We start from the raw sequence: 27,451 nt of genomic DNA, 5'->3' as shown, positions 1-27,451 counted from the left end.
ACAGAAGGGGTGAGGGAGCTCCCTGGGATTTCCTTCCTGGGGGCACTAATCCCATTCCCCAGGGCTCCCCGTCACAGCCTGATCCCTCCCAAAGGCCCTGCCTGTGTCGTCCGCAAGCTGCCTCGGTTCAGTTCCCGCTGTGTGAGGATGGCAAGGGGCCTGGGGGCCTGGTGAGGCCCAACCGACCACTCTATCAGGGGGACCTCCGAGAGTCACTCCTCTGCTCGTTGAGCTCTCGAGAGCAACATAAAATGGAAATACAGCCTTTTCTTTAAAAATAAGTAGCTGTTGCAGTCTCTAGCAAAATCCCAATGATATTTTCTGCAGAAATAGAAAAGCCCATCCTAAAATTCATAAGGAATCTCAAAGGACTGTGAATGGCAAAAACATTCCCCAAAAAGAACAAAGTGGGAGGACCCACGCTTCCTGATTTCAAAACTTAACTACAAAGCTACAGTAATCAAACCAGTGTGGTGCTGGCACAGGGGCAGGCACGTAGCCCAAAGGAATAGAATAGAGAGCCCAGAAACAAACTCTCACATGTGTGGTCAGATGATTTTCAACAAGGGCACTAAGACCATTCAGTGGGGGAAGGACAGTCTTTTACAAACAGTGCTGGGAAAACTGGACATCCATCTGCAAAAGAATGAAGTTGGACCCCTACCTCACACCATACACAAAAATTAACTCAGAAGGGACCAAAGACCTAAATGTAAGACCTAAAACTGTAGAACTTAGAGGAAAACATAGGACAAAAGCATGAGGACATTGGACTTGGCTGTGACTTCTTTGACACCAAAAAGCAGGCAACAGAAGAAAAAAATTGACAAATGTGACTTAATAAAATTTTTCATAATTTGTACATCAAAAGATACTATCCATGGAGTAGAAAGGCAGCCCCCAGAATGGGAGAAAGTATTTGCAGATCATACATCTGATGAGGGATTAATATCCAGAATATATAGAGAACTCCTAAAACTCAACAGCAGAAAAACCAAACAGCCCAATTGAAAAATGGGTGGAAGACTGGACTAGACATTTCTCTGAAAAAGATACATGAATGGCCAATAAGAACATGAAAGGATGCCCAACATCACTAATCACTGGAGAAATGCAAATTGAAACTGCAATGAAACACCACCTCGCAAACATCGTGACCGCTACTGTCACAAAACCAGAAAGTAACAGGTGTTGGTGAGGTTGTGGAGAAACTGGAAACCTTGTACAGTGGTGGTAGGAGTGAAAATTGGTACAACGGCTGTGGAAAACATTATGGTGATTCCTCAAAAAGTTAAAAATAGAATTATCATATGACCCAGCAATTCCACTTCCAGGTAAATACCCCAAAGAATTGAAAGCGGGGTCTCTAAGAGGTATTTCCACACCCGTGTTCATAGCAGCATTGATCACATTAGTCAAAAGGTTGAAGCAACCCAAGTGCCCATCAGTGAATGGATGGATGAACAAAATATGGTCCTTCCAGACAATAGAATATTATTCAGCCTTAAAAAGGAAGTGAATTCTGACACCTGCTACAGCGTGGATGAACTGTGAGGACGGTATACTCAGTGGAATAAGCCAGTCGCAAAAGGACAAATACTATATGATTCCACTTACAGGAGTTATAGAATAGTCCAATCAGAGACAGAAAGTGGAAAGGTGGGTGCCAGGCTGGGGGAGGGGAATGGGGGTTGGTGTTCCATGGGGACAGTGTTTCAGTTTTACAAGATGAAGAGAGTGACAGGGATGAGGGTGGACGGTGGTGGTGCTGGTCACACAACAAGCCGAATGTGTCTGGTGCTACTGAGCTGTGCTCTTGAGACGGTTAAGATGGTGACCTTTGTTACGCGTATTTTAACACACTACTGAAAAGCAAAAGACAAAACAAGACAAAGCCGCAGCCGGGAGTGACCCCATCAGTAGGACATTGTATTTTCCCCAGATATAAGCTGTACGTTTTTACTTAAAGAGGGTTGTTACTGCGTTCACTTTTCAGCCATGTGAGGCTTTCCTTGGAGAAGGATTGTTCCTGAGTGGGGCCTGTCCCATCTATTAATGGAGGTGGGGTTTTAAAACAGTGCTTACAGCCATAAAACAAACCAAAATTCAAGCCAAATCCTAGAACGAAAGTAATGCATGTACAAAGCTTTAAACTATATATATCTCCCTATGACACATTTTTTAGGGAGTACATCTTTTTGTGGGGCACCTAGGTTTCTGGTTCCAGTCCATCACAGCTACGGACCCAGCGGAACCACTGTGTCCCGCTTCCCTGAGGGCAGGTTGGCCAAGACCAAGTTGGCCCGCCGAGTTCTGGCGGACTGTGAGCAGAACCTGCAGAGCTCAGGGCCGGGCACTTCATCTCTTCCTTTTGATTTTCGGGGGGAAAAAAGCAAAGATCCCACCCAAACATCTTCATATACGAGAAGAGGAAATAAAAGCAGCTAAAAATGGGTACCTAATACACTGTGATGTGTATTTCCAAGACCAGGAGCCAAAGAGCAAAGCGACAAGAAAGGAGTGATGAGTCCCAATCACGTAGGGTCAGTGTTCCGGCTGCTTTTCAGAGCTGTTCTTCCCAACTTAGCAGGGATTTTGATTCAGTGGAATTGTACCATTTACAGTCACTCCCACCTTCCCCAGATTCTCTCACTCCCCAAAGAAAAAGTGCCTCCTGTGTCCAGCTTGCCACTCAGTGACTTCCAGTGAGGCAGCTTAGCCCCGCCGGGCAGGGCAGACTCCCCCCAAAAACCTCATATCCCACCTGGGAAGAGTGCCAAATTACTACAATCTGAAATAATGATTTATTACCAAATTTAGAACTTAAACGCAGGCAGGCCTGCTTGCTGAAGCCTGAAAGGAAAGGGAAGAGCTTGCTTACAACTGGAGTGGCCAGTACCAACGCAGTGTGGCCATCACTGCTGCCACCAAGACTTGCCACCCCACAGGACATTGGAGAGTTTGATACTGAGAAGAGAAAACTGAAAATTGGAGCTTCCCCCAGAAAACGATGGCCATTTCCGTGTGAACTGCTGGTCTACCCAGGGGTGTGGGTGCTCCACGCTGGCTTTTCTCAGGAACAAATGTCATGTCCACTGGTGGCCTGGCATGAGTGTCTGTGCAACCCACTCAGCCGATGTGTCTCGAAACAGACATGCCCGGCCGAGCGAGCCCAGCAGTGTGGTGCGGGGTGTGTCTGGGACTCCCTGCACCCACACGGCAGCTCTGAGCAGCTGGCTGCGTGCCCAGGCCGAGGGGTCGTCCACTCCGTCTGAGCAGTACCTGGACGTCCTCCGAGGCTTCCCTCACCGAGCGGCGCCGAGGCCGTATCTCCTGTGGGGGCCGGTGCTGGCACACTCCTGCCCTCCCCGCTCTCCCCCGTGGGCTGCACCCAGTGCAGGCTGCTCTGCAGGAGGGATGGGGGTGTGCTATTGGGGAGGGGCTCCTGCCCCAGGGTCACTAGCACCCCTTCCTCAGCCTGAGTAGCTGCAGGGAGCAGCTGGCCTGAGTGGCTCCCTCTTGCCTTTCTTCCTCCTGCCGCACGGGCTCTGTGCTGTCCCGGGCGGCCCGGCCCCTCCCACTGCACTGAGACTGCCCGCTTTGTCTGCACCCCTGCCTGGGGGCTCTGGGAGTGGTGGGGTCCTCAGGGAGAGGCCGGTCTCAGTCTTTCGTGGCTCCCTGAGCACTTCCTGCCCTCACCTCCCAGCCCTGTGATGCCCTAGGACTCGGGGTGGACAGAGCCCTTCCCTTGGCTGGGCTCTGCTCACCTCTGGGTCTTCTGTCCTTGCGGTGTCATCAGGGTGAAGTGCACAGAGGAGGCACGCAGGGCCGGATACAGCAGGAGGGGCCGAGGAGGGGCTGTGTCAGGGCTGGGGCGCACTGGCTGGTGGCAGGTTCACCCAGGAGGTGGGGCCTGAAGTCTCAGAAGGCCCGCACTCCTTCCTAAGCTGGAGGACGGGCTGTGAGAGACAAGCAAGGCCCCCTCCTTCCCCGCCGGTTTCTCTCCTCAGCTTGCGCATCCGTACCGGGCAATGATCCTGAGGGCCATGGAGACGGTGGTGAACAATCACCTCAGTGAGCTGGACAAGGACACGGCCAGGGCTGTCATCCTCCTGGCTTCCGGCGAGATGACCAGAGTGAAGGTATGAGGGGCACCTGCGCTGGCCTGGCTGGCTCGCCCTGGCTCGGGCAGGAATCCTCTTTCCGAGGCCTTTCCACCCAAGTGCGTCAGGAGTGTGTTTGTCTGGCAGCTTCAGCACTGGCCCCTCGGTCCTGTGTACTGACTACCCCTCTGGGGTGAGGAGGGTCAACCCACAATTTCAGATGGAAACAGAGAGCAAAACTCTTAAACTCCCAGGGCACAGAGGCACCTGTGCCCGGCTCTGCTGTTTGAGGGCGAGTTGGCTCTGCGTGGGGCCAGCGCTGCAGCCCGGAGAAGAGGCAGCGTGTTCTCTGATGTGACCAAGGGCAGAGTGGTTCAGGGTTGCCTCTTGGGCGACTTCAGGGTGAGGTACTGCCTGCTTGGGTCAGGGTGTCAGTTCAGGTTTTTGGGGGGCAGGAATTGGTCTACGACTGGCAGCAGGCGGCCAGCAGTGTCCTCGTGGCGGTGGGGAAGCGGTTCATCGGCAGGGTGATGGAGGAGCTGCTGAGCAAGTTCCAGCCCGGGGTCCTGCCCCACTACTTCGTTGTGCAGACGCTCGCCAGCCTCTCAGTTTCCAATGGTAGGTGGCAGCTCGATACCCACCCCCAGCCAGTCGAGGGGCCCTCCAAGAGCCCCGATGGCACCCCATGCCCCCACAGTTCTGTCATGAGCCCCAGGCTGTGCAGAGAGCGGTCCTGGCACGTGGCAGGGCCCTCTGCCTCTTCCTGACGCACCTGTCTTGCAGTGTTCGGCATGGTGCCCTTCCTGACGTCCGTCCTGAGCACCATGCTGCCCATGCTGGGCGCCGCCAAGCACGACACCATGAGGGTGGTGTTCTGCTCCGGTAAGACGGGGTCTCTGCGGGGCAGGGGCTGCGCACTGCTGGGCCACTCCTGGGCCTTCTGTCTCCAGTGCCCCTCTGGGGCGCGTGGGTCCTTTGGGCTGTAGGAGGAGGGTGGGACATTCAGGGGAAGGGTGACTGCAGGCGGGGCTGGGTGGGCACTGCTGCAGGTAGAGGCCTGGCCTCTGCCCTCTGACTGCTTTTCTCTGCTGCTGGGTTCCCCCCACCCCCCCATGCAGACCTCACACTGCAGTCCTCTGAGGCCTGGACACTTGACTGGGGGTGCGGAAGAGGCTTGCCCCACGCTGAAGCTGCTCTCAGTCCTCCCCCTGCTCCGTCCTGGAAAAGTGACCTTTCCCTGGGCATTTTGGCGCAGAGTGCTCTGTCTCACCCTCTGTATGTGTGGCTCTCTGTGTGCCTGGGCAGGGGGTGGTGCCTCATGGCATGGCGCTTCATGGGAAGAGGGGGCTCTTGTGAGAGGGGAATAGAGGATCCTGAAACTGGGGGCTGAGGGGCCTGGGCCTCCTCCAGCAGCCACCACACTGCCCTTGTCCGTCGACTTCCTGGTGTCCCCAGTGTCCCCGCCCATCTCAGGAAGACCGCTGGCTGGTACTGCGGGGTGGGAGGGGGAGGCTCCCACGAGGACAGGAGCCTTGTTGATCCCAAGCCCAGCCTGTTAGGAGGTCCTGGGCTTCCGCCCTAGGCAACCAGGCCAGGGGGAATGTGGAGGAGGCTTGGTTACACTCGGCAGGGGCGTGGTCGGGTGTGGTTACAACGAGAGGGTGTGGCTGCGGCGGGCAGGAGGTGGGGTGGGATTGGGGTGGGATTGGGGTGGGGCTGGGGGGCTCTGTAGTCAGGTGGAGGGTTGGAGGGTTGGTGTGTTTGAGGAGGGGTCCCAGGGAAGCTGTCCATCCTTTGCACACCTGGGGACTTTCCTAGCAGGGGCCTAGCTCTTTGGGCTCCAGCCCACCCTGTTCCTGGTGGCTCTCAGGGGCCCAGGGAAGGGCTCCAGCTCCTGCCAGCCCTCTGCATAGTCCCCATGTCCTCCATTCTCTATTCCCTGCTGTGGCCTCTTTGGTGCCTTCCTCTTGCTGGCTCCTCCCACCTGTGGGTGATGGCAGGTGCTTGGATTGAATGATGGAAACCCTCTTTGACCTAGTTTTGGCTAAAAAGGGAATTTGCGACAGGATCTCCAAGCAGCTGTGCCAGGAATTACTGCTGAGCTGGGAACGCAGGAGCAGGACGCGGAAGGGACCCAGGCAGAGCTGTGGGTCTGGGCGGGGTGTGTACCTTAGGTGCGCTGAAAACAGGGTAAGGGAGCAGGGGCGGGTGGGGGCGGAGACCAGCCTCGGACAGCGAGCATCCAGGCTGGTGGTGGTGGAAGAGCCTGCGTGGAGCCGTGGAGCTGTGTGCCCTGGACAGCTCCCCCGAGAAGCATTGGCAGCGCTCCTGGGAAGCGCTGAGCGCTGTGTGGAAAGCGGACATGCAGTTCTGAACTCTTCGTGCCCTTCCCTTCACAGGCCTAAAGTTCCTGCAGTTTCTACCCTGTTGGTGTTTGTGTAGGTGGGAGGGGCCAGCAGGCACTCTGTCTCTGCCGCCCTCCTACTGAGGTGCACTCCTCGCCACAGATGGGAATTCAGTGTCTGCAGTTGGAGGAAAGACCATGGAATGGCCTCAGGCAGGCCAGGAGAGTCCACATCAGCCCGGCGGCGGCCCGCGTGGGCCGGGAGAGGGCTGAGGCCTCTGGTCCTCGCAGGCAGCCTCTGGTTCTGGGCAGATCTGTGCCCACTGCAGGAAGGAGGCACAGGTGGGCAGTGGCACGGGCACACTCGGAGGACCTTGTCCAGTTTGCGGGACGCTGCGGCCAGGCAGGAGAAGAGCTGCAGGGAGGCCCCAGCGACGGTGTCGACACGTCCCAGGCAGCAGGGTCATGCATGGCCTGGCCACACTCTCTAGCACTGACCGGCAACCAAAAGTTACTGCCCACAAGGAAAGTCTCTGACGGGATAGGCGGTAGCAAAGTAAACAGAAACCGAGACTTGGGGGAAGCAGACGGTTTAGAGAGAAGAAAATAGGCAGGAAAGAAACTGTTCTAACACACTGAGGGAGGTAAGAGAGGGTGCCGTCACGGAACAGCGTGGTGCTGTGAAGAAGCTGCGCTCAGAGAACCAAACCAAGCTTTTGGGAATTAAAAACATGATAGCAAAAATGGAAGACAGAAATGGAGAGGAAAATTGAGGAAATCCTCCAGAAAACAAAGCAAAAATGTGGAAATAGGAGAGAGAGAGAGAAGAATTAGCAGGCGAGACCGTGAAGCCAGCATTCAAACAGAACAGCCTGGAAAAGACGAACGGAGAAAGTGGAGACGGGAGGGTCATAAATAATCCCCACATCTGCCCTGAACAGCGGCTGCTCCGGGTAGAGAGGTGCTCCAAGGAGCCACGCCAGGAGGCTTTGGTGGGGGAGCTGGTCCAAGAGGAGGCTGAGGGAATAGGATGGCCTTGGCTTCTTCCCAACTCCAGGGAGGGTGCCAGAAGGCCCTGGTGGAAGCCGGCTGAGGGTCCGAGTCCAGTCCAGATGGTGCTTGAGCTGAAGGATGGAAGAGACTTTTTTCTGAGAAGCAAGGATCAGGAAGGGTGTGGCCCCACGTGGCGTGGCCAAGGGAGCCCCAGGATGTGTGGCAAGAGCTGAGGAGGTTGCATTAGTGACTTGTGCCTGGAGAATACGGGAGACTCGCACCCCAGACCATTATTAAGTCTGGAAACAAAGCGGCACTGGAGTGAGTGGGTGGGCTCCAAGTGGCAGGGGCCCAGAAGGCTGGCCGGAAGGAGCTGGCCCTGGCTTTGTGGGGAGTGAGAAACAGTGCACATGCGTTAGCTGTCCAGAGAAAGCCAAACTGAGTGTTCGCTCCTGAAGGAAGGGAAACTGTGTGTGTGTGGAACTGATTAAGAACTCAAGCCTAGTAACAAATTCAGGGGTGGGTTTCTGCTTCTGGACATAAAGTGGCCCATTATCCTGAAAGAACTTTCTATGCAAAATACCTAGAAGCCCTGGTCAGTTTGACCAACAGCCTGACCGAACAGCTTAAGGAGGCAAAAGAGTAGGGCAGACCAGGGTTGCGGGGTGGGGGCACCTGCAGCCGAGATTTTAGCAGCTGAGTGGCAAGGGGACCAGAGCCCCCCAGACCAGACCCTCTAAGGCCCCATCCTCAGTGAGAGGACGACCGAAGACACAAACCCTCGGCCATGGGCTCCAGGAGTAGTTTTTTTCCAAAATGTCTTTAAGTTCTCTCTTGAGCACTTGTGACATGGTTGCCCTTCTGTAGACGGAGGCTTAGGGTTTATTCTTCCTGTTAGACTGCGAAACCCATGCTGAGAAATTCGCCTGACGAGTAGGCTGGGTTAGAGGTGCGTGGGCTGGCGAGTGGGCCCGTCCCGCAGATCTGTAGTCCCTGGGGTCGCCCTGAGGCGGCCTCATGGCTTGGCCCTGCCTGGCGCTGGGCTCTGGCCTCCGGAGGCCCGGCTCTGAAGCTCGCTGTCTCGGGGACCCCCCCCCATTTCACCTCAGTACCCTTCCCCTTCCCTGGCACCCAGTCTTCCTTCCACGCAGGTACTGGGGGCCCACGCCTGCCTGCACAGCAGCCCTTGGGGAGCATGTGGCCTGTGTGTCTGTCAGGGGGAGGTGGGCACAGCCCCTTCTGCCTTACAGCAGACTGGCGGGCTGGGTGAGTGCCTGAGGGCGTTTTGGGGAGGTTGGTACCTGTACTGGTTTCCTAGGGCCGTCGTAACAAAGTACCACAAACTAGGGGGCTTAAAACAATAGTAACGTATTCTCTACAGCTCAGGAGGCCAGGATTCCACGAGTAGGGGGTGACAGGGCCGTGTGCCCTCTGCAGCTCTGGGGAGAGCCCTTCCAGGCTCCCCGGCATCTGGAGGTGGCGGTGACCCTCGGTTTCTGGGCTCAAGGCTGCATCGCCTCGGTGTCTGCTCCTCCGCACCGTGTGTCTGTCTCTCTAAGGATACAGTTGTGTCGGGTTTAGGTCTCACCCTACCCAGCGGCGACCTCATCTTAACTAACGGCATCTGCAAAGACTGTATTTCCAAAAGCCGCGTTCTGAGGTTCTGGGGAAGGCGTGAGTCTGGGGGACTCTTCACCCCAGCACAGTTCTGTAGTCCCAAGCTTGGCATCCCGTGGGCCGTCGGGGGCTTTAGAAGGTGCAGTGATGCAGAAGTAGGTGCTGCCTGCCAGCCTGTGCAGCACGCACCACTGGGGTCCCTGCAGCTCTGCAGCACTTCAGCGAGAGCACCCTGGAGTATCTGGCCAACCTGGACCAAGCCCCGGACCCCACGGTCAGGAAGGACACCTTCGCTGCCGATATCTTCAGTGCCTATGACATCCTCTTTCACCACTGGCTGCCGAGCCGAGAAGCCAAGGTATGGCCTGCTCGGGAGTCTACCTGCAGGTCCCCACAGAGCAGGGCTTGTTTTCTGAAGCCTCCCCTTCCCCAGGGCCCCAGTGCTCCCTGGGGGAGGGCCTGGGTGTGATGACTTCACACGGGTCACACGTGCCACCGTGGTTTGGACGTGAACACCTGTCACTGTCCCCTCAGCTGCGACTGGCTGTGGTGGAGGCCCTGGGGCCCATGAGCCACCTGCTGCCCAGCGCGAAGCTGGAGGAGCAGCTCCCCAAGCTCCTGCCTGGAGTCCTCGCCCTCTACAAGAAGCATGCTGAGACCGTGCACGTGTCCAAGGTGCGGGGAGCCTGGCACACCAGGTGGGGGCAGCCCTGAGGGGGTCACATTCCTCCCTACCACCCTGCACTGGATGGGAGCCTGTGAGCTGGGACCACTTGGCCTCCTGGGGCCCCTTTCCTGATCCCTCCCCTCTCCTCCGAATTCTAGGTGCAGAGGTAGGGCTTTCTTATTTAAGCCCCAAGGTGGGGTGTACTCTGGGAGGGTCCCACAGTCAGCCCGGGTGGGGCTGGGGCCTGAGGGGGACTGACAGCCCCTCTCCTCCATGCCACGAGCAGAGCCTGGGCCAGATCCTCGAGGCAGCCGTGAGCGTGGGCAGCCGCACACTGGAGGTCCAGCTCGACATTCTCCTGGCCGCTCTGCACACTCAGGTGGGCTGGGGGCGGGCCAGTGTGGACCCCAGGGTGGTGCTGAGGGCTGGTCCAGCCAGATGGGGCTGAGGTGGGTGCAGCTCTCGGCGATGCCGCCACCTTGTCTGCTCCATGCTGGCTCGTGCAGTGTGACACAGGACACCCCTCCCCAGGCCTGCTGGGGGCAGGAGCAGGCCGCCAGCAGGGCAGGGGCAGCGTCTGCACTGGGTGTGGGTCCCGAGAGCCCGAGCACAGGCAGAGCAGAGGAGAGGCCCAGGTGGTCATGAGCAGGACCTGGCGAGGGGAGGGTCCTGAAGGCTCTACCAGAGAAAGAGCTTGGAGGAGGCCCCTCAGCCCTGCAAACCAATGCCCTTCCGGTCAGATGAGAGGCATGGAGGTCAGGTGGAGGGAACTGTGCGGGGAAGCGGGGTTACTCTGCCGTTGGTGGGCTGTGGGCTGAGCAGTGGGGACGTGCATTCAGTCCAGGGAACTTTCTGAGGGAGAAGGAGAGCAGAAAACCTATGGGAGCGAGAGCAGGCGGCTCTGCAGGGGCCGGGCTGACTCCTGGGCGCCCCTCACTCCCCCATCTCTGGGCCTGTGGCTCCTCCCGCACCAGCTGGGATGCCAGCCTGGCCCCACAGACCCCTGGCCCAGCCCTCACCTGCTGCACACACAGACTGCGCCCCTACTCTTGGTCCCAGCGAGGGGCTGGGGGAGGCCTCCAGTAGAGAGATTAAACAGTAATTTAAGTGCGGTGAGCAGTGGCAATGAACTCGAATAATTGTACGAAATGGATAGACTCCTAGAAAAAAATTTTAAATGTCAACATTGGCAGTGAAGAAATAGAAAACTTGACTAAACCAATAAAGAAATGGAAACAACATTCCAAGACCTACCTTCCTTAGAACAAACCCAGGACCCACGTGGCTTTAAGGTTGAGTTCTACCAGACTTCCGAGGAACAGCTAATTTCTGTCCCATGCAGGTGGGCTTGGAAGTTAGAAAAAGACCCAGAGCTGCCTGACTGATTATGTGAGGCTAGTCTTGATTCCAAACCCAAGTCAGAACCCGTCCAAGAAGGTGTGAGAACAATTACGAGGACAGACGTTGGGCCCTGGCACATGGTGAAGCTGACTGACCCACAGCGTACCCCCACCACTGGGGCGCTGGCCCTGCCAGGGATGGGGGCTGGTTAGCTGCCTTCATCACAGAAACAGATTAGGGAGAATATTCTCTGATCTCAATCGATGCAGAAAAAGTTCTTAATGAAGTCTGACACCTGTTTATCCTTAAAACTCTCAGCAACTAGCCTTGGAAAGGAACTTCTTTAACTTGAAGTTCAGATGCCAAACCCTCAGCATTCATCAGAATGACTGGGACGCAGCACGCCCCTCATTGTCAAGAGTGGGGGAGCCGCCCTTGGTGTTGATGGCAGCGGGGCAGCTCCTGTGAGGAGAGCGGCAGCAGTGGGCCGAGAAGCGGTGGGGTGGGGGAACCTAAGATGTACGGACCGTCAGGTGTAAAATCAGCTGCAAAGAGGGATTGCACAGTGCAGGAATGTAGCCAATTTTGTAAGAACTATAAATGGAATATAACCTTTAAAAATTATATTGTAAATCTGTACTTACATAATATTGTACATCAAGTATACTTCAATTAACACCCCCCCCCAAAACCCCCAAACAGAAAGGAAGTGGGAGGAGAGAGGGCAGACCTGTCATTTACCTTTGCCAGCACCTAGCCTCCATCCCCGACTCTGCTTCCCCTTCTCCCAGACTGGCCGGCCCTGCCCTCCCCTGCGGGCACGTGCGCAGCAGGACCTGGGGGCCTTGTCTGTGCACTGCTGTGTCCCAGTGCCTAGAATAGTGTCACCTGTAAGCACTCGAAAGACTTATTTCAAGGATGACTGAGTTACTCATCTAGAAATTCACTCATGTGAACTGAGCCTGCTCACAAGCACTCGCACTGAGTTCAGCAAGGTTGCCAGTGACCAACCAGCCTGTAGAAATCCACAGCCCTTTCCTCCACCGGTAGTGACCACGAGAAAGTACAAAAAAATGACATCAACAATAGGACATAAACTTATTGTGAAGTGTCTGGGAATTAATCTAATAAAGGATGCCCACAATCTCCACAGAGAAAAAGTTTACAACTCTGAAGAAAGTGAGAAAAAATGAGATATGAAGCACAGTGACACTTACTGTAGGAATGACGGCATGAAGCCAAAAACAAGCAGCTGTTGTCTGTGGGACAGAGCGGGGCTGGAGAATGGGCTTAAAAGGGAAATATAAACACATAAAAGCTGAGAAGGTAGAAAAAATGTGGTATTTTCTTTTCTTAGAGCTGTCCACATCTTTCCTTTTTCTATTGGATCTTAGGGTTTTTTTCATATTGGTCTATAGCAGGTTTTTACAGTCTTGTGTCATGTATGTATGAATGTCTATCCCTACTTTGTCCTTTACTTTGTAGCTCTGTTTATGATCTTTGGCCCCAAAAATTATTCCTACATCAACATTTATCCATCTTTTATGCTCTAGTTCAGGCTGTGTTATTTACTTAGAAAAGGCTTTCAAGTTCCACGATCAGTTTTTAGATTCTCCCATTTCACCCTATACTCTTACTGTTTAATCCATCTGGAATTTATTTTAGGGAAAGAGTAAATGAGGATCCAGTTTTATCTTTTTTCCAGATGACTCCCCATTTGCATTAGTTATCTGTTGCCATTTAACCAATTACTGCACAACTTAGCACCTTAGGACAGTGGACAGTTGATTATCTTGAAGTCACTGTGGAGTCCAGGACCAGCTCAGTCTCCCTCACAGGGTCAGGCTCATGTGGGCTCCCCTGGCGGGAGGGTCTGCTTCCAAGGCGGCTCCCTCACTGCCGCTGGTGGGAGGGAGGCCTCCGTTCCTCCCCGGCCCTGCTTGAGTCCTCACAACACACACTGGCTTCCCCAGGACAGGTGACCCAAGGGAGCAGGCAGGAAGCGGTGGTGCCTTCTGGGACCAGGTTAGGTCTTTGCCATGGAAATAGCAAGGAGCTGGCTGGGAACCTGGAGCAGAGCCTGGGCCCCCATTCCCCTCAGCTCCTTCTCTGCTGATGAGGACGGGCAGAGCCCAGGCTAGGGCGAGCCTGTGGTTCCAGGGGCTGCTGGGCACTTTGGGGGTCGTGAGATGGGCTGTCCAAAGAGTCACCTTAGAGCCCTTTGTACGGAGACCCCATGAGTGTCCTTAGCTGTGCCCTTGAGGGGTGTGTGTGGCCTGGGATGCTCCCCAGAGCTCAGCACCCTGAGTGTCACCTGCTGAGGTGCAGTGGGGCCCAGAGACACATTTGCCAACAGCCTCTGTTCTTGCTTTTTCAGTGCAAGTTTTTCTGTTACAGTTTGGAACAAATGGATGTAGGTGTTTGGTTTCTAGTCCTGTCTGTATTCGAGAGATGAGTGGGTTCCTGTGTGTGCCCAAGAGTGTAGTGCCCAGGGGGTGGGACTCTGTCTCCTTCCTCATGAAGAAGTGTCCTGGGAGTCTCTTCTCCTGGCTGCTGGTGGGGCGGGGGTTGGGGTGGGGAGCGGAGAAGGAGCCCGGGCTCTTTGCCCTTAAGCTGACTTGGAGGCCAGCTGTGTGTGTGCTGCCCCCTCCCCTGACACAGCGTGGGGGCGGGGGTCCCTGAAGGGGAGAGCGTTGGAGGCCGAGGTGGTGCACCCGCCGTGGGGGTGGGGGTGGAAGGCCGGGCTCCCGCCAGTCTGTCTGGGCCCAGCATCTTCCAGAGGGCTGGCCCTCCCCTCCAGCCCACTGGGCCCCAGGCAGCCGGCTGGCCTGTGACCACCGCCCTCTGTGCCTGGGCAGGTGTGTGTGCCTGTGGAGTCGTCCAGCCCGCTGGTGATGAACAACCAGAAGGAGGTGTTGCGCTGCTTCACGGTGCTGGGTGAGTGGCCGGGGTTGGGGGGAGGCCCTTTGTGTTGTCTGGGGTTCTGCCCGCTGAGGCCTGGCTGGGCTGCAGCCCCCAGCGTCTGTCCTCCTGGCCGCCAGGGTGTGGAGGCACAGGTGGCCCACGGAGAGGACAGCTTGTCACCAGCAGCTCTGATGAGCACTTGCCCTGCAGCTTGCTGCTCACCTGACCGCCTGCTGGCCTTCCTGCTGCCCAAGCTGGACTCTAGCCACGAGAGGACCCGCGTGGGCACCCTGCAGGTGCTGAGGCACGTCATCTACTCGGCCGGTGAGTGCCTGCGGGGAGCCGAGACGCGAACGCAGATATGGGCCATCTCTTAGGTGAAAAGGAGCATTGTGCCTTGAACTCTTGAAGTACTGTTCCCAACTTTCTATTTTGCAAAATTCCAAACTTTATGAAAAATTGCAATAGTAGGGCTCCTCTGCCTGCCAGCAGGTCCATCACAGACGCTGGCTGCGGACACTAGGACGTGGCGCCTTTGCTCTGGGCCTGGTCGTCCCCACTGGGCCAGCGGCTCGGAGCCTTGCAGGCCTGTCCCGTGGTCTGCTCGCCGCCACTCAGCAGGGGGTCTGGTCAGAGACACACAGCTTAGTTAATCTCTTGGACACGGACCTTTGGGATGAGCTGAGGCCGTTCTGTAGAATGGCCCTCAGTTTCCACATGTATGACGATTTCCTCACAATGAAACGGAAGAATTCAGGTTTCTTGCTTTACAGCTCATGTGGTCAGTGGTCAGCGCGCGCACGCCACACGCCTGCGCTGGTTCTCCTTGGTGCGTCTGGGGCACTGAGCCTTGGCCAGGGGTACGCCCAGCCTGAGAGCTGAGGCCGTCTGTGCAGTTGTAGAAGCAGAGGGGACAGGAAAGACCATGCGTGGCCCTGGAAGCCTGAATCTTCTCTGTCCGGCACTTTATGGAACAGCTGGGCAGCTCATGACTTTTGAGGGGTGACAAGGCCGCAGCTTGTGGGGGTGGGGGGAAGACCATACTGGGGGCTGGGCTGTGCCGGGCGCTTGACGTGGATGGGGAGGACAGAAAGTCAGGCCCAGCAGCCTCTCCCCATACCCGTGGCGTCCACCCCCCACCCCCCACCGTCACCAGTGAGGAGGTGAAGGGACAGGCCTGGGGGACCTGCAGGCGGCACCGAGCCCTCGGCAGGCACAGGACCGGGCAGCCTGGCTGGCGGCGTCTCACTGCCCTGCTGTTTCTGTAGTTAGAGGCGCTGAGCGCACGCGCACATGTGTGTTTTCCTCCGTGAGTGCTCCCGCTGCAGTGACGTCCCCAAGTCCCCTCTCTTTGCCCATGTTTCTCGTTTTCCTCTAAGTTGTTTCTCTGGACACTGACGTGCGTGTCAGTGTCAACGTGCAGAGAACAGATTGTTTCCTTAGCCGGGTGATGTAGTTGAAAATGCACTTTTTCACTCTCCAGTGCGTCGGGGACTTACAGTGTCAGGACATGGAGATCATCGTGTTTTGTCATTTTTGAGCCTGTCACACGTACAGAAAACGTACGCCATTTAAAGTTCAGCTCCACGTGTGGTCCTGAGAAGAGCCCTCCGTCCACCCACGGCCAGTGCCGACTAGGACCCTACCTCGCCCAGGAGCCACCTTAGGCTCCCCCACGGGGAGGGGCAGTGTCGCCATTGTGCAGGCTGTGCGCTTGGGACCGCAGGTGTGAAACACTGGACGATTTCCTGTAGTGACCTGTGGGGGTTACCGCGCAGCGGGGTTCCCACTCCCTCCTCCCCATGACGCGTCCAGTTGATCAGACCACTGCAGCCTCTCCTCTCCTGGGGAAGGCTCGCAGCTTTTCCAGTTTGCCGCTACCACGAACATCTTCCCGAGCACAGTCTGTTGCACGTGACCAGGGGTGGAGTCTCAGGTCACACGGAGGCACACGTTCCGCTTTGGTAGATGAACCTTCCGTCCCCTAGAGTAGCCGTCTACACCCGTTATGCGTGCACCCAAGGCGCTCCTCGACCATCCATTTCAGCGGTGTCAGGGGCTGTGCTGCGGTTGGGCACGCTTGCAAGCATATTTCTCTTAGAATGAGAAGTTCATTGAGAACTTGTTGGTGTATCAGAAGTCCTTAAACATTTTTATTTACTTGATGACAACCAGATTTATTTTGTTTTTTCAAATTTATTGAGAGATAATTGACATATAATGTTGTGTGAGTTTATTTTTTATTTTAAAAAAATTTTTATTGAAGTATAATCATTTATAATCAATGTTGCGTTAGTTTCTGGCATACAGTATAGTGATTCAGTTGTACGTACGTATTTATTTTTTCATATTCCTTTTCATTATAGGCCATTACAAGGTATTGGATATAGTTCCCTGTGCTGTAGGACTTTGTTGCTTATCTATTTTTTTATTTTTAACTTTTATTTTACTTTTTATTTTTATGTTTTTTGGCGGCAGGGGGTGAGGTAATTAGGTCTATTTATTTATTTTAGAGGAGGTACTGGGGATTGAACTCAGGACCTTCTGCCTGCTAAGCACGCGCTCTGCCACTTGAGCTATACCCTCCCCCCATCTATTTTATGCAGAGTGGTTGGTATCTGCAAATCCCAAGCTCCCAATTTAATGTGGTGGAACTTCAGGGCATACTACTGGATGGACGGCACAGCCTCTTCCCTGGCTGGGGTGGCCGAGATCAGGACCTCCTCTCCCCTTGCAGGCCTTCCTCACCACAGGAGCACTTGCGTCCCAAATGCCAGCCGTGTGGGAGGCACTGCCATGTGTCTGAGCTCCTGCCGGCTCTGGGCACCTGCTGGAAGGCCCTGCTACTGTCTGTCCCAGAGGCGAGGACAGGAGGCCAGCTGAGGTTCAGGAGTGCCCCTGCCTCGACCAGCATGAGGGGCGGATCTGGGATGCAAACCCAGGTCGGAGTGAACCAGAGACCCACTGCTTTGAAAAGTCCTCAAACTTTGAGTGAAAATGTCATAACATGATGAAAATGTAGGGCCCTGGTTGGGTTCCCACAGGTCCTAAAGGAGAGCGTGTCCCTCTGCACCGGAGTCCAGGGAGCATGTCTTGTGCCAAGTGGACAGCACACCTTCCCAGTCAAGTCAGTTGTGTACAAAGTGCCTGCCTCTTGTTTTCTCCCCGTGGACGTCTTTCTGTGTTGCTTTCTTGTCTTCTGGTGTCAGCCATTGTTACTGAAGAATCTGACGACAACCTGAACTTCCTTGTAGAGGTTTGGTCTTTTTCGCTTGGATGCCCAAAGGAATTTTAATTTTTTATTCTAAATCCAGGAATTTTAATGACTCTGTTGGCTGCTCTGAGGTGATAACTTTTCCTCAAGAATGTGGAGGGACCTTTCATGTGTAATTTCAAAACTTAGTTTATCTCAGGAATTTTTTTTTAAATTACAGGATTTCGATTTTCCACTGTTTCAAAATCCTTCTTTGGAACTCTCTGTTATATGTGTGTTGCTTCATCTTTGCCTGTCTGCTCTACTTTTAAAATCAAATCTTTTAAAGCTTTTTGGCCTCCAGTCATCTTTTCCCCCCAGAGTTTCATTTTCTAGGGCTGAGAATAAATTACATTCGGCAGAATGCACAAATCTTGAATGTCCAACCTGGTGACATTTTACACATTGTTCACCCATGTGACCATTACTGAAATCAAAATGTGAAGGAAAAAAATCCCCAAAGTTTCCCTGTACTTACTCTCAGTCACTCCATCCTAAGAAGTAACTGTTTTTCTGACTCCTGCCACAATCAGTTAATCCTGCCTGTTCTCGAATCTCATGCGAGTGAGTTCGCTGTAGTAGGTAGTCTGTCTGTCTGCCTTCTCTTCCTTCCATAAGGCCTTTGACGTTCATATGTGTCATGCGCATCAGCTCATCCTTTGCTGTTGCTGAGCTGTATTCCACTATGTTTTGTGAAAAAATGCTCTCTTTCCTGTTAATGGACATGGGATTGCTCCCAGGTCTGGGCAGTGATGAAGAAAGCTGCTGTGACCTGACCTTCCTGGTACAAGTCAGTTTGTTGGCACGAACGTGTTTCTCTAGGTGCGGAATTACGGACTGAGGACAGGTGCCTGCTTAGCATTATCACAGACTGCCAGGTGGCTTTGTGAGTGGCCGCCCTGCGTCCTGGCTCACTTGCAGCGCTCGGCAAGTCCTGTCGCTCCGCGTCCTGCCGGTTCTGGCGCTGTCAGTCTTTGTAAGTTTACCATTTTGGTGGGTGTGTAGTGCTGTCTCACCATGGATTTAGTTTGAATTTTCCTAATGAATACGTTGGCCAATCATCTTTTCACATTTATTGACCTTCACATATCTTTTTGTGTGAGGGAGGTTCCTGTTCAGGTCTGTTGCCCATTTTTAAATTGGATTGTTTGTCATTATGGTTACGTTTAAGAGTTCTTTTTTGGATACATAAAGGTATGTTCTTTTATGGTTTGTGCCTTTATGTCTAATAAAAACTTTGCCTTTCCAGATGTCACGAAGGTGTTTTCTTCTAGAAGCTTTACTGTCGGCATGTCCATATTTAGTTCTGTGACTCATTTTTAGTTAGTTCTGGGGTGTGATGTGAGATGTAGGGAGCTGGGTTTGCTTTATTTTCATGTGGACATTCAGTGGCTCCAGCACCGCTTACTGGAAAGACTTTTCTTTCCCCGCTGAATTGCTTTAGTGCTTTGCAGAAAACCCGGTGGCTGTATGTATTAGTTGGCTGAGGTTGGGTACAGAGCACCCCAACCATCAGGGGCTTAGACAACAGAACGTGTCCTCACAGTTCGGGGATCAAAGTGCTGGCAGGTTTGGTTCCTTCTGAGTCTGTCCTGTGCCCTCGCCCAGCTTCAGGTGGCCCCTGGCATCTGTGGTGTCCTTGGCTTGTGGACACATCACCCTGATCTCTGCCTCCATCGTCATCTCGGCCAGTACCTCCCTGTGTCCCAGCTCCCCCTTTTTATGAGGACACCAGTAGTCCTGGGCGAAAGTCCCACCCTGTTCCAGTGTGACTTCATTCTGCCTTTGCTTGTTACCCCTGCGGGGACCCTTTTTCCAAGTACAACCCCATTCCGGGTGCCGGGGGTTTGGAGTTAAACACACAGGTTTGGTGGGAGCAGGGGACACAGCCCAGCTCGTAACATTCTCTATTAGCAGGTGTATTTCAGGACTCTCTTCTTTCCCACCAATATCACATCCACATCACACTTGTAATTCTTTTTTTTTTTTTTTTTTTTTGAGTAAAAGTAGGTTTATTCAGAGAGAGGCACACTCTGTAGACAGAGTGTGGCATCTCAGAAGGACAGCGAGACCTACACTCTTAATTCGTACAGCTTTGCAGTGAGTCTTTAAGTCTGGTAGTGTGTCCTCAGCTTTGTTCTTCAGGATCGATCGTCCTCATCAACAAGAAAGCCCTGGTCGCTGTGAGGCAGGTCGCAGGCAGAAGCCACACAGAGCCACGTGTGGCTCAGTGGTTCATTCAGGACAAACACCTGTGTGTCCACAACTGCACCCTGGTTCACCCAGCCAAGAAGTGACAGTCACCCTGACTTCCCAGTAGTCCCTTCCTTGTAGTTTATGGTTGTGTCACAAAGCATACTTCCCTGAGGTGCGTTGTTCAGTCGTGTCTGTTTACAGACATTTTATGTGTGTGTGTGTGTATGTGTATACTTACATCTCTCCTGTTTTGGAGGCTTGGCCTTTGGTGGTTTTGAGGTCAAATACGCGTAACACACAGCTGACCACGCGAAGCATCTGAGGTGTGCGGTCAGGGGTGTGGTCTGCATTCATCTCCAGAACCCTTCTGTCTTGCAGAGCTGAAGCCTGGTCCCTGTCAAGCACAGCTGCCCGTGTTCAAGTCTCCTGAACCAGGTTCTCCTCAGGCTGTCCTCCCACTTGCGTTTATCTGGGGGGAGCCTGGACGGTCCAACGCGGAGCCCCCGCGGCCGGTGCTGCGGGCTGCGTCCTCAGCGTGCAGGTTGATGTTTTCTCTTCCGAGTTTCTAGCAGACTGGCAAGAACTTGGATGCAGAGTCAGGATCAGACTCAAGTTCAGTCCCTTTGGCAGGACGGTGGGAGGCACCTTCTCTCTCCTGCGACCTCAGCGCTAATGCTCAGTGCCTGGGGCAAGTTTGGCGCCGGGCCAGTTCTGTTTCTTTTTTATTGATTAAGTGAAATACCTTGGTAGAGACTCCCTCATCTACCATCCGGCCGGACGGAAGTGCGGCCCACGTAAGAAACGCAGGCTTAGTCACTGCCTCTTGTCTTACTTGTCAGTTTCCAGGATGGTAGGCCGGTTCCCCAGCACCGCCTAAAGGTGACCAGGCGCATGAATCCAAACATGCTTGACGGGTGTCAGTTCAGCTCAGTTATTGACGTCACTGAAGCTCACACTGTGTCCTTCTGGGGAGTGGGGGTTCGTTGAGTTCTGAGTCCTGCAGCACGACCTCCGAGCTCTCCGGCTGCTGGAGTTCTGGGCTCAACTTCTGTGTTTCTTGCCCCAGACCTGGAATCAGCCTTTTCTCCAGAGGCCCTAGTTTCCTTTAGTGAGAAACTGTCTTTCAAGGCAACAATCTGGCACTTGGGGTGCTTGTTCCTTCTAGGTGGTCACCGCTTCGGGGCCTTCTCAGTAGCCCGAGCTGGGAAACGTGTCAGCAGGTAGATGAAGCACCCTGGGCGTTCATGTGGACACTTCCAGCTCGACACACAGACCAACAACCTCTCCCTGCTGCTCTTCTCTCACGTCGTGTCTCTCTCTTCCCCTGCAGGACCCTGGTTCTCCAGGTTCACCCGCTGTCTCCTACTACACCCAAGACCCACACGAGGGCAATGTTAATGCCACCACCCCCGGTAGAGTGACTGAGGACATGAGACTGTTTGACACATGCTTTCCCCATCCTGCCACTGTCCTCACGGCTGAGGCCCTGCCCGTGTGGTCCGAGGCGGCAGCCAGCATGTGTGTCACTGCCCCTTCTTGGCCCTTGTTTGGTCTCAGGTCTCCAGGTGACCCCTCCCTCTGAGGACCGTGTCTCTGCTCGTCCTGCCGTCTGGCGCTCACTCTCTAGTGGACCCCCCGGGAGGGCTCCCGGGGTCACGCGTGTCGACTTCTTCCTTGTTGAGAGTAGTTTATTTGTGGTTTTTATACCTATCATTCAGTTTTGCTGGTTATAAAATTCTTGGTTCCCATTTCCTTGAGTCTCCAGCGTTGCTCTTATTTTCTTCTAGCTGCGGCTGCCAGATTTAACAAAGACAGGCAGGCTGCCCCAAATACTGCACGGAACATTCTCGTACTAGAACATTACTTGTTGCTTCTCTGAAATTTGGATTTAACTGTGCACCACGGATCTACCTGGCAGCCCTCTCCTGGGCTAAAGCACTGCTGTCCAGGTCTGATGATGATCTGGTTTTCCAACCCCTAACGTGCCACCTGTGAGGTTTTCCCTTTGTTTTCATGTGTTTGCTTTGTTTTTGTTTTCAGATGTCCAGAAGGCTTTTCCGTTTTCTCTGTGAAGTCCAGTATATTTCCGGAAACGTCTGGGTGTTGGTCATTCTGGGCCATTCCCATCGGGGCGAGCAGAGCGCCTGCATTTCTCCTGACCACATCGCTGCCTCTGGCCTTGCTCTGGTCACCTCAGGCCGCTCCCCTCAGACCACTCTCCGCCGCGCCCTGTGTGGCCAGCTCCTTCTCATCCTTTGGGTCTCAGCGTCAGTGTCCCTTGTTCAGAAGCACCCAGACCATGACCCCCTTTCATACTCAACACCCAACATCGGTCTGTGTCCTGTCGTTCTTTTCGTGACGTCGTCGTGCTTTGTGACAGTCTGAGTTACTTCTGAGGTGTCTTCTGTCTCTTGGGGCAGGGCTGCTGTGTGCCCAGCTAGACCTGAGGGTGAGCAGGAGGCAGCTCGTGTGGGACGGAGCCGCCTGCGGAGGGTGGCCGTGGCCTCTGCTCCTCACTCTGCTCCTTCCACATCTGTTTGTGGTTTGGAACCTCGGGGATGTGGAACTGGATGGATGCCACCTTCAGCTGGCTGCCCACCCACATCCTGCACCCCCGCGCCCGAGCTCCCCTGACCTGGTCTGACATCACCCGTCCCCTTTCCTGGGCTGGGCCTCTTTGGCCAGTTTTCTGTGGGGTTGGTTGTAGTCTGTAATCTTTTCATCTCTTATGGGGCAACATGAGTGCATGCAAAAAAGCCTGGAGCACACGGTGCGTACTGAGAGGAGCCATGTGGGAGGCCCCCAGCCCACCCCCTTGCTCCAGCAGGCCCCCTCAAGGCGCTGCAGTCGGTGTGTCTCTGCATGTGGCACAGACAGACCAGCCTGTGCCTTCCTCTGCGTTTTGCTCCCTGGCCCAGCACGGGGTTCTTGGCGCCACTTGGGGTGGCGGCCACAGTGGCTCCCAGTCCAGGCGCAGGTGGGCGGCGGGCACTCGTTCAGATGGGTCTTGCTTGTTCTCCGATGTCTTTCTTCTCCTATCGACTCATCAGGGTTCTCTGAGTATTGAGGATGGTGTCTCCGGTCGTGCGCTGCACTTCTGGCGTGCGCGGAGTGGCCGCCGCTTCCCGGCTCTCTGGGCTGTCCTGTTGACAAGCTCGCCAGCCTTCCGGCTGACGTGTCCCCCAGCTCTGCTGCCTGGGGGTCATGGGTCACCACCTTGTGAAAGCAGTGGTTTACCGCAGCTGCGTCTGGCACCTGTGTTTGCTTGGCTGCGCTGTGCACGTCTCCCGCTCTTGTTTTCTGGCCTCGTTACTGGAAGCCCGACCCTCCTTCCCCGGCGGCTGGCGCCCTGCTAGCTGAGGGGCAGCTGCGGGTGCGGGGACCGTGGGGGCCCCGGGGGGCCGGCTCCAGGCCTGAACTCTGCCAGCAGCTCTGAGACATCAGCAGACCGTGCAGCTCTGGGCCCTCAGGCCCCTCTGCGAGAGGGGGTCAGGACAACCCCTCCCTGGGGCTGTGGTTGGAATGACAGTGGGCCGCGAGGGCCGCCTGCACTGCCCGCTCTCCGTCTTCGTTATTTTTATTAGTCTCCTAACCGCTTCTTGATAGTCACTTTTATCCCCGCTTTAAGTATCAGGAAAGGAAGGGTGACATTGCTGATTCTCAAAGTGGGGTCCTTAGACCAGCAGCGCTAGCTCAGCTGGGAACGTGCGGAAAGCGCACACCTGAGCCCACCCAGCCCGGCAGGTTGGGGCCGGGGGAGCTTGACAAGCCTTCTGTGGTTCTGCTGCCCTGGGAGGCACCCCCTGCACCCCCTCGCTGTGACCTGGGTCTGCCTGACTCAGCCCACTCTTCCTGCTGCCCTGAACTGTCAGCCTTCTAGTTTTTTAATTGGTTAAAATAATGTTATTTCCTAAAAAGTCATTTTTCCCCTGGAGAGGAAGGAGTAGGCTATGCTGGTGCCCTCTCGTCCTTTCCCCGTGGCCCTCCCCCCTGTAGTCCTCCCCTGTGGCCCCCGTGATCCTCCCCGGGCCCCCCGGCCATCTCTGTGGTCCTCCCCCCGTGGTCCTTCTCCCCTGTGGAGGGCCACATTGAGGCGAGACCCCTGGCAATGTCCTTGGACCTCATGGTGGTGATGGGCTGGCCAGCTTCTGTCTCTGGTGGGGACTGAGCCATCTGTTCGTCTCTTGCAGCTGCTCAGATGGAAGTTAAGAAACCGTTCATTCTATCCTCCATGAGGCTGCCTCTTCTGGACACCAACAACCAGGTAAATCAGTGGGGCTAGCCCCAGCACCACGTGAGCAGCTGTGGGCAGTGTGGCCAGGCTGGGACCTGAACCCACCACTGACCAGGCAGCTGCCCCTCAGCCAGACCCAGACGTCAGCAGGTGAGTGTGGGCATGGGCATCTGCTGAGCTGTGTGTCTGGGACCCCAGCTTCCCCTGAGGCAGGTACCCAGGTATGAAGTTAGGAGCCGTCCCCGAGACCACCTTGGGGCCAGACTGTTCTCTAGAGGAACCCCGGAACTCAAGAGAGCTGTCATACTCAGGGTCAGAGTTTATTACACCAGAAAGACAGGCTGATATCAGCGAAGGAAGAGGCAGATGGGGCAGGGCCCACGAGGGCCCAAGCTCGGACCCCCGTTGTCCCCTGCCCATGGAGCCGTGGGCAGCATGGGCTCCCTGGCGGGGATGTGACAGCATGCACGGGAGCTGCCAACCAGGAAGCCCCTCGTGTCCGGGGTCCTTATCGGGCCTCCACCACAGAGACCTGGCTGGCCGCCCACCTGGCTGACCTCAGTGTCCAACCCCTCAGGAGGCCAAGCTGATACCACCTGGCCGGCAGCCCACACCCAAGTCACACGGTTAGATGATTTGATGTGGCTGAAGCCCAGGGAAACAAGGATGCTGGACTCAGGTGGGCCGTCCAAGGGCTTGTTGTGACGCCGACAGCTGAGGACAGGGCTGGTCCTGCCTGCGCTGGGTTAGCCGGGCCCCGCAGTTAGCCGTTCTGCTTGCTTGAAGGCCGCTGGGTCCCCATCCCGTTCCTGGGGGCTGCCCTGCTCTACACTCGTCCTGGGGAGCCTGTTCTTTGGGACCTTTTGTGAGGGTCTAGAAGCTACTGAAGTGGCCCCAAACCGCCAAGGTCATATCAGTTCCAGGGCCCCTGTACATCTGGATCACCCCTGAAAGGGCCCTCGCCGGGAGCCACCCCAGTGTCAGGGCCACATGCCCTTGCCTGAGCGCCCTCGTGCTTCCAGACTGCTCACTCCCTCCAGACCCACCAGGGTCACTTGGGACACACATGTACTTGGGGGATGGCACAGGGCAGGGGTGTTTGGCCTGAGATCCAAAAAAGAGAGGCATCAACAGGACCCAGGGAAGGACCCCCCCCCCCCCCCCCAGGGAGAGGCCTCTGGCTGGCGCCTGCCCGACAGAGTGTGAGAAGAGGGAGGTCCTGAGGAGGTGTCAGCTCTGCGGAAGAGATGTCCGGCCATGCTGGCTGGCTGCACCTTTGAGCCACCAGCAGGAGCTACTGAATGGGGCCAGACAGCAGGCTCAGGCCTCCCAGGAGTGTCTGGGCAACAAGTGCAGATTCAGGGACCTCACCCTGAGGGTGAGATTGAGCCCAGGGTGCTGGCACCCTAGGGGACACTGGCCTGCAGCCCACGGCGGTGGCAAGCACTGGGCAGGAGTGATGCGTTTGGAGCCAGAGAAGCACCAAGTCTGGTGCCTGGGAGGGAAGGGAGGTCCAGGGGGAAAGTGAGGAAAAGAGGCCCCCCTTGAGGATGCGAGCGTGTCCCAGGCTGGTAAGAAGGCCACCTGTGTGGCAAGGGTCTGTGAAGAAGGGGAGGGGTTGCAGGCACAGGCATGGATGTAGATGGTGGTGTGAGCGCAGGTGCAGGTGCAGGCGTGAGCACAGGTGCAGGCACAGGTGCGGTTCCAGGCACAAATGCAGGCTGAGGGAAGGGTGAGATTCCCGTCTCCGAGCTGGAGCACTGTGGCACTGAGGCCCCTCCTGCTCTCCCTTGGTTCTGGGCAGGTGAAGCGGGCCGTGGTGCAGGTGATCAGCGCCATGGCGCACCATGGCTACCTGGAGCAGCCCGGAGGTGAGGCAATGATCGAGTACATCGTGCAGCAGTGCGCGCTGCCCCCCGAGGTGGAGGTAAGGGGCGCCACCTCGTCCCCCTGTCCCTGGGCCCATGTCTCCCACCTCCATCAGGCCCTGTGTGCCAAGCAGCTTTCCCTAGCCTCTGAGTTGGGGCCTCTGTACCTGTTCACTTCCTCAGCTCCCCGGACTTAGGAAGGAAAGGCAGACTGACGCTTGGCTCCCTTTGGAGCTTGTCTGTCTGAGAAGTTACTCAGTAAATCCCAGTTTTTCTTGAGGAAAAAGAACCAGTCTGCCCCAGGGGTCTCGGCATCGCTGCCTTGAGCCTGCGGTGGAGCCCAGCAGGTCATGGGCACCCTTCCGCCCCGGGCCTTTGAGCCCAGAGAACTGACCTGTCTGCCAAGGTCAGTGGACAACTGAAGTGGCCCTGCCCAGGGGACCAGGTGCCCTGAGTGGGACTCTGCACTGATGTTGCCCCGGAGTGGGTGGCCACCCTGGATGAGGGGGCACAGGTGGTGCTTTTCCCACAGGCCTCAGGGGGCCTGGCCTTATCTTTTTATTTTCTTAATAGTGTCTTTCAGAAAGCAGAAGTTTTAATATCCTAGAAATATCCTAGAAATAAGGTTTTTACTTATGGGCCTTGCTTTTGGTGTCCTAGCCAGTAAATCCGCTCTTAGGCCACCAAGACTCGCTCCTGTGTTTTCTTCCGGCCGTGCTGCCGTGGTTAGAGCCTCCAGTACACTGCTGAGGACAAGTGATGAGCACAGACATCCTTGCCTTGTTCCCATTGTAGGAGGAACACACCCCGTCTTTAACTGCTAAAGATTCTTTTGAATCTGAGATTGACATAAACGATTGCTTCGCGGACCTTGACCGAACCTTGCAGTGCCCAGATAAAGCAGACTTGGGCGTGATGTACAGGCCTTTCGCTGTGTTGCTGGTTTGGTTTGCTGGCATTTTGTTGGGCAATCTTGCGTCTCTTCGGGAGGGTTATCGGTCTTTACTTTCCCTGTGATGTCTCTGACTGGTAATGCCTAATTAAGTGAGTTTGGACATGTTCCCTCTTCTTCCAATTTCTGGAAGAGTTTGTGAAGAATTTGTATCATTTTTTCCCTTAAATTTTTGGTAGAATTCCTCAGTGGAACCACGTGAGCCTGGAGGTTTCTTTGTTAGAAAGTTTTTAACCATGAATTCCACATTTTTCATAGACAAAGAATTACTATGATTTTCTAAGTAAGCTTTGGCATATCTCTGGGTCCAGGCTCCTCAGACCTCCTACCTGCTTGGTGACTGACTAGCAAGACGTGCAGGACTCAGGTGATGGTGCAGCCCGAGTATGGGCTCACTGTGCTCTCCCGGAACGGGCCACACAGAACACGCCCCCACCCACAGCGGGGAAGCCCAGCAGCACAAAGGGGGAGGTGCCTGCCCTGGGAAGCCCGTTTGATGTCCTGAGTGCAGTTTTTTCGGGAGGCAGGCCACGTGGGCACTCTGCTAGGCTCAACCACCAAAACTCCAGTCTCCCAACAGGAAGGTAGGTGTTCAGTGCCTCAGGTGGCCAAAACAATCTTATCACTTAGCAGTGTTTCAGAAGCCAAATTCCCTGATGTAAAATGTTTCAGGTGCTACGGGAAACAGTACTGTGGGTCTTCAAAAAACTAGACCTAGAGTTATCATGTGACCCAGCAATACCACTTCTGAGTACACATCCCAAAGGGTTGAGGGCAGGGTCTCCAAGAGGTATTTGCACGTCCATGTTCACAGCAGCGTTATTCACAATAGCAAAAGGTGGAAGCAGAGTGTCCATCAGCCAAGGAATGGATAAACAAGACGTGGTCTGTCCATACAATGGAATGTTACTCAACCTTAGAAAGGAAGGAAACTCTGACTTGTGCTACAGCACGTGTCAACTTGGACAGGTCACTGATG

The 27,451-nt window shown here is 55.2% G+C and overlaps 1 protein-coding gene across 14 annotated transcripts in view; it reads left to right on the top strand.

Annotated features, from left to right (window-relative positions):
- Positions 1 to 27,451, top strand: part of MROH1 (maestro heat like repeat family member 1) — a 65,781-nt gene that overhangs the window by 12,953 nt on the left and 25,377 nt on the right. For 12 of the 14 annotated variants that reach the window (XR_010376980.1, XR_010376981.1, XR_004132639.2 and 9 more), the window contains exons 4-13: positions 4,011 to 4,142; positions 4,559 to 4,721; positions 4,887 to 4,985; positions 9,264 to 9,415; positions 9,592 to 9,732; positions 10,011 to 10,103; positions 13,924 to 14,002; positions 14,180 to 14,293; positions 23,609 to 23,682; positions 25,457 to 25,579. Coding sequence is in view for 10 of the 14 variants with exons in the window: in XM_064476722.1 (XP_064332792.1) it covers positions 4,011 to 4,142; positions 4,559 to 4,721; positions 4,887 to 4,985; positions 9,264 to 9,415; positions 9,592 to 9,732; positions 10,011 to 10,103; positions 13,924 to 14,002; positions 14,180 to 14,293; positions 23,609 to 23,682; positions 25,457 to 25,579 (1,170 nt within the window). In the remaining 4 variants the exon portion in view is untranslated. Of the gene's footprint in view, positions 1 to 4,010; positions 4,143 to 4,558; positions 4,722 to 4,886; positions 4,986 to 9,263; positions 9,416 to 9,591; positions 9,733 to 10,010; positions 10,104 to 13,923; positions 14,003 to 14,179; positions 14,294 to 23,608; positions 23,683 to 24,229; positions 25,580 to 27,451 lie in introns of those variants that run through there. The other 2 variants (XM_031439869.2, XR_010376982.1) reach the window with 2 other exon arrangements.

The sequence above is a fragment of the Camelus dromedarius genome, chromosome 20 (genome assembly GCF_036321535.1).
Source record: "Camelus dromedarius isolate mCamDro1 chromosome 20, mCamDro1.pat, whole genome shotgun sequence".
NCBI lineage: Eukaryota > Metazoa > Chordata > Mammalia > Artiodactyla > Camelidae > Camelus > Camelus dromedarius.
The sequence above is the reverse complement of the archived record's forward strand: the minus strand, read 5'-3'. Positions and strand labels throughout refer to the sequence as shown.